Raw genomic sequence first — 5,211 nt, 5'->3', positions numbered from 1 at the left:
CGCCATGATCACTGCTGCACTGCGCATGTTTATGGAGCTGGGCATGGTGCAGAAGTTTAAGATAGATTATGAGGTGAGAGGCTAGGGGGGGGATGCCTATGGAGAGCTGGGTCCACGTGTGTGGGGGAGGGGGTCATGTCGGCCATAGCAGGCGTGATGGAGTCAATAGCACTGTATTCTTTAAGGGGATTGTAACAGTTATGTGATGTTGTTGTTGTTTGGATGTGTACAGCCAAGGTGAATGTACTTTACCATACCTGCTGTACCTTCTACCAGTCTCGTCTGTCGCCCCCGGTACTGGTGATGACATGGTGATAGGATGCTCTTTCCTCTGCTGACTTCCACCTCCTATTACTCTGCATCTCTTTTCTCATTCTCTCTCTCTCTCTCTCTCTCTCTCTCTCTCTCTCTCTCTCTCACCTGCTTCTTTTCCTTTGTTCAGACCCTCTGCCGGTGGTTGCTGACTGTGAGGAAGAACTATCGCATGGTCCAATATCACAACTGGAGACACGCCTTCAATGTCTGCCAGTGCATGTTTGCTATGCTGACAGTGAGTAGCCTACAGAAATATTATGTTATCAAAATGCACTTTTGAATCCCTTTGTTACTGATATTGTGTTGATAATCATTATTTATACGTTGATGGTTTAACCACAGTCATACATAGGGAACAAGACACAACAACAAATAGGGAACAAGATTCAAAACAGTACATGAAGCCTTTATTTAAGTTTTACAGCCCATCTCCCAAAGGAGATCATATTGGCATCAGCTTCATTCAGGATTTTTGAGGTGAAAGCAGGCTATCCAGACGTTCACCTGAGCAGTGTGGAAGCGATGCTCCAGATTCAGGGCTGTTTGATTTGTTCCAACCCCCAGTGGATCTTCTTAAAGATCTAAAGCGAGCCGTGGTTCCCAGAAGGCCTCGAGGCCAGCTCCGCACAGGGGCTTTATTTAATCACGCCACGCGTACTGAGCATTCAGCCAGCCCTCCTGCTGATGATGACGAAGAGGATGAGGAGGAGGGGTTCCGGAAGGTGCTGCGTCACTCAGAGCTCAGGGACTCTCGTAGGGAACTGGAAGGTGAACTTCTCTCATGGCAGCTGCTGCAGTGCAGCTGGTCCCCTGAAGGACATCAGTGACATCATCAGAGACCAGAGGGCTATTCTGAAGGACCTTAGTGACATCATCAGGGACCAGAGGGCTAGTCTGCAGGACCTTAGTGATATCATCAGAGACCAGAGGGCTATTCTGAAGGACCTTAGTGACATCATCAGGGACCAGAGGGCTAGTCTGCAGGACCTTAGTGACATCATCAGGGACCAGAGGGCTAGTCTGAAGGGCCACTAAGGCACACAACACACAACAACTTTCAACAACAATCTTTCAGTTTTACAAAGCTTTCTTTAAAATTAAGTTCTTACACCCAGCAACGTTTTTGTGTTGAAATGTGTGTATACATAGTCTGCAAACTATGTATACACATGTACTGCAGTGTATGCAATGACATGCTCCTTCATCCTGTGGTGATGACTGGACCCTGTCAGAGGGCAAGGCCAGCAGTTCATCATATTTACTGTTTTCTTGCCGATGGACTACAGTTTTTTTTTCAGGATGCCTGGTGACAGACATTAGACTTTCGTTCTGTTGCATGTTGTCGTAGGTATCACTGCCCCTACTTACAGAAAATGCAGAGGCCATTATTGATAATGGATTATTGATTATGGACGTCATTACTGAGGGCTGATGTCATGCCCAATGCTTGATACTTTAGTTAAGACCAACCATTTCCATCTCTTCTCCCTGATCCTGTCATATTTTGACAAACTTACAGGTGAGTGTATAAAGACTGCCAATGTAGTGCATGTTAGCACCTCTTAACCCCAACATGATGAGCTGCTCAGAGTGAGCTTCTTCATGCAGAGAGCCGTTCAGTGGGGATGACCCTAATGTAGAGTTCAGTGAGGATGACCTTAACGTAGCATTCAGTGGGGATGACCCTAATGTAGCGTTCAGTGAGGATGACCTTAACGTAGTGTTTAGTGGGGATCACCCTGGCTTAGAGTTCAGTGAGGATGACCCTAGCGTAACGAGAGCAGACCCAACCCAGAGCCACTGATGACGACGCAGCCACGAGCACACGCCCCTGCAGGCTGGCCTCTGCACTGCCACGTGGGGGGAGCAAATACTCAGTCATACTCCATGTAACAGACATGTAACAGCCCCTCCCCTCCCCCTTTTCCCAACAGACCGCGGGATTCCAGGAGACGCTCACCGAGGTGGAGATCCTGGCTCTAATCGTCGGTTGCATTTGCCACGACCTGGACCACCGTGGCACCAACAACGCATTCCAGGCCAAGTGAGTGTCCCCCGCTGTCCTCCTCCCCGTCCGTCTCACTTGTCCTGGACGGACCCTGTCCCTCCCTCCGTCCCTCCTCAGTCCAGCTCAGATCAGGCAGGAGTCAGGGCAGCGTTGCATAAGGCTTACATAAGAGTCTGTTGGAGAAGGAGTGCATAAACAAGGCAGGCATGAGGCGCAGAGACAGTGCAGCAACTCAAACGCTCTGTGCCTCCTCACCAGGGTGCGGGGGGGGGGGGGGGGGGGGGGGGGTGGGGGGGGGGGTCTTTGCACTCCGTGTGCCTGAGGGCATTTTCAGATATTTTCAATGTGTGTGAATACGTTCAGCAGTCTGCATACTTGGACTGGAGATGCTAGAGGAGGCTGAATCACGATGGATGTATCGCTGTTAGTGTATTTGCAGCTGCAGTTCTTGTAAAGGTCTCAAAATGTTTGTCACCCATATCAGCATGACGTTGTGTTTGTATTGTATTTGTTTTATCATATTAGACTTATATACATGTTGCATGTGTACCCTTTTGCTGTCTAATATGATAACACGACCACAATATAATATATACTTTATAATTTGGCTTCACATTTAAAGAAGTGCCCTTTGAACCCAGACAGCTGACAGTCCAATGCTGCGAGCCCTTGTTCAGTTCCCTGTTTAGTTCTCACTGTTGGCCTTGTGTTTCTATCAGAACCGGCTCGGCCCTGTCTCTGCTGTACGGCACCTCGGCCACTCTGGAGCACCACCACTTTAACCACGCCGTGATGATCCTGCAGAGCGAAGTACGTCTGAGTCCTTCCACGCTCAAATCCTGTTCAACACATTATATGTATGCTCCCAAGTCACTCTGACACACACACACAATCTCTACCCAGTCAACTATACAGACACCATCACCTCACACAAAATAAACACATTCAGACATAGACACACACATATATATAAATATATATTTATATACATATATGAGAGAGAGAGAGAGAGAGAGAGAGAAAGCGGGGGGTGTCACTACTGAGCCTTTTTAGATGCAACTGTAAAAGAAAGCAATATTGTCCTGATAGTAAAAAAAGTAGAAATGAATGCGATGATGATTGGAAATAACCATAATATTTTAATTAGTTGAGAGAGATGTTGCATGGAGGAGAATGATTTTGTGTAAAGTGGCTAATTAAAAATAGGTCAGAAGGTAAGACAGGGATTTGCAGGCTAGGCTCCATTAGGCTTATTATCAGGTCTGTGATGACACAGTGAGCTGACAAATGTTTGCTTGGGAAGTCATAATGCTTTTTGATGATATGGTACGTGTATCACAGCTGCTTCCATTAGCATATAAATGAGTAGCGTCTTTCAATTCATGGAAAAAGAAGACAGCAGATTCACTCCACCAACCAGCAGGAACGTTTAATTAAATCTTAACTTCTTAACGAGAATCTATCCTTTCGCTGCCAACTTCTTTCACTCCTCTCCTCCTCTCCCCTCCCCCCTTTTTTTCTCTCATGCTTTCTCTCTCCCTCCCTCATCTCTTGCGTAGACGACTGTAGACTCAGAGTGTCTTAGCGCTGATGCTCAATATTTCATGGAAGCCAATGAGCAGAAGCCTCGGTGGGTTTTTGAAGTGATACGCTTAAGAAGCTTCTATTTCAGTCCGAGCGAGCTAAGCGAGCACCGAGGATCACCCAGTCGCTGGTGATGCTCTCCATCTCCACATCTCTGAAGCTCCCTGCTCAAGCTGCTCTTTGAAGACCTCTCGTCTGGCCTCGGCTACAGCCACCTTGCATACTGCACGAGATACTGTCCGAGCAGATGTCTATTTTTATGAAACTACATCTCAAGATGCCCACCTTCTCAGGCAAACATCATACAATGCTCTGGGATAGTGGTTTATACAAGAATGCAGTCATTCAGTTTTACCAGTAGGGCTTTCTCTGTAGTCCTGATTTTGTTATCTTACCGTAATCCATCACAATATCTCTTAACATGTGAGTGTACTCAGCCAGCGTGAGTGTCAGTATGACTCATCTGAAGTTGTTTTTAAATTCAAAAGGCCCTCCATGTCTTGCTGTTCAATCGGATTAACTAATGCGTCTAAATGACCGAGACCCATTTGGACATTTGGGTTTTTCATATTCGTAACCTTTGAAAGAAGTGTTTTTCTTTTTTTTCCAACACAAATCATCCCGCTGACATTTTGTGTGTTTTGGTTTTGTTTTCTCTCCCAGGGGCACAACATCTTCTCCAACTTATCCTCCAGTGAGTACAGTGACCTCATGCAGCTGCTGAAGCAGTCCATCCTGGCTACTGACCTCACTCTCTACTTTGAGTATGTACTCCTCCACCCCACTGCACTAGCACCCAACCCGCATTCATCCTCGATAGACAAGCGTACTAAAACCCTCCCTCCAAACAACAACACTCACTATGTGTGCATTGTCGACACGCACAACAGCTAAAGTGATAACCCAAAACAAACAAGCGCTGAGGGGGAAACGATAGCATCAAATTCTCTGGGTCTGCACTGCCCCCTAGTGGCGGTTGTATTGTGGCCACACTAGGAGTGGATTCAGGACTTGTGCCTCTTATCTATCTCTCTTCCAGGAACAGGAGCATATTCTTTGAGCTGGTCAGCAAAGGGGAGTACAACTGGAACGTGAAGGCCCACAGAGATATGTGCAGGTGAGCTTCAGTCACATGGGAGTAATCATCCGTCAGAACATCAGATTGGCAATATTATTGGTTTATTGTGGCGCCTTGGTGTAACATGGCCTCCCGTTCTACCCAGGTCCATGTTGATGACGGCGTGTGACTTGGGAGCGGTCACTAAACCATGGGACATATCACGCAAGGTGAGCTGGTTGCGTGT

The 5,211-nt window shown here is 47.0% G+C and overlaps 1 protein-coding gene across 1 annotated transcript in view; it reads left to right on the top strand.

Moving 5' to 3' along the window:
• Positions 1-5,211, top strand: part of pde11a (phosphodiesterase 11a) — a gene marked incomplete at both ends in the record, with an annotated part of 38,204 nt that overhangs the window by 26,368 nt on the left and 6,625 nt on the right. Inside the window, 7 exons of the mRNA XM_080838847.1 lie at positions 1-73; positions 443-550; positions 2,250-2,359; positions 3,043-3,133; positions 4,571-4,671; positions 4,947-5,024; positions 5,131-5,194. The exon at positions 1-73 is cut by the window's left edge and continues 11 nt beyond it. Coding sequence (XP_080694973.1) covers positions 1-73; positions 443-550; positions 2,250-2,359; positions 3,043-3,133; positions 4,571-4,671; positions 4,947-5,024; positions 5,131-5,194 — 625 coding nt within the window. The remainder of the gene's footprint in view (positions 74-442; positions 551-2,249; positions 2,360-3,042; positions 3,134-4,570; positions 4,672-4,946; positions 5,025-5,130; positions 5,195-5,211) is intronic.

This window comes from Sprattus sprattus, assembly GCF_963457725.1.
Source record: "Sprattus sprattus genome assembly, chromosome: 5".
Lineage (NCBI taxonomy): Eukaryota > Metazoa > Chordata > Actinopteri > Clupeiformes > Clupeidae > Sprattus > Sprattus sprattus.
Note: the sequence above shows the minus strand (reverse complement) of the source record. Positions and strands in the feature narration are given on the sequence as shown.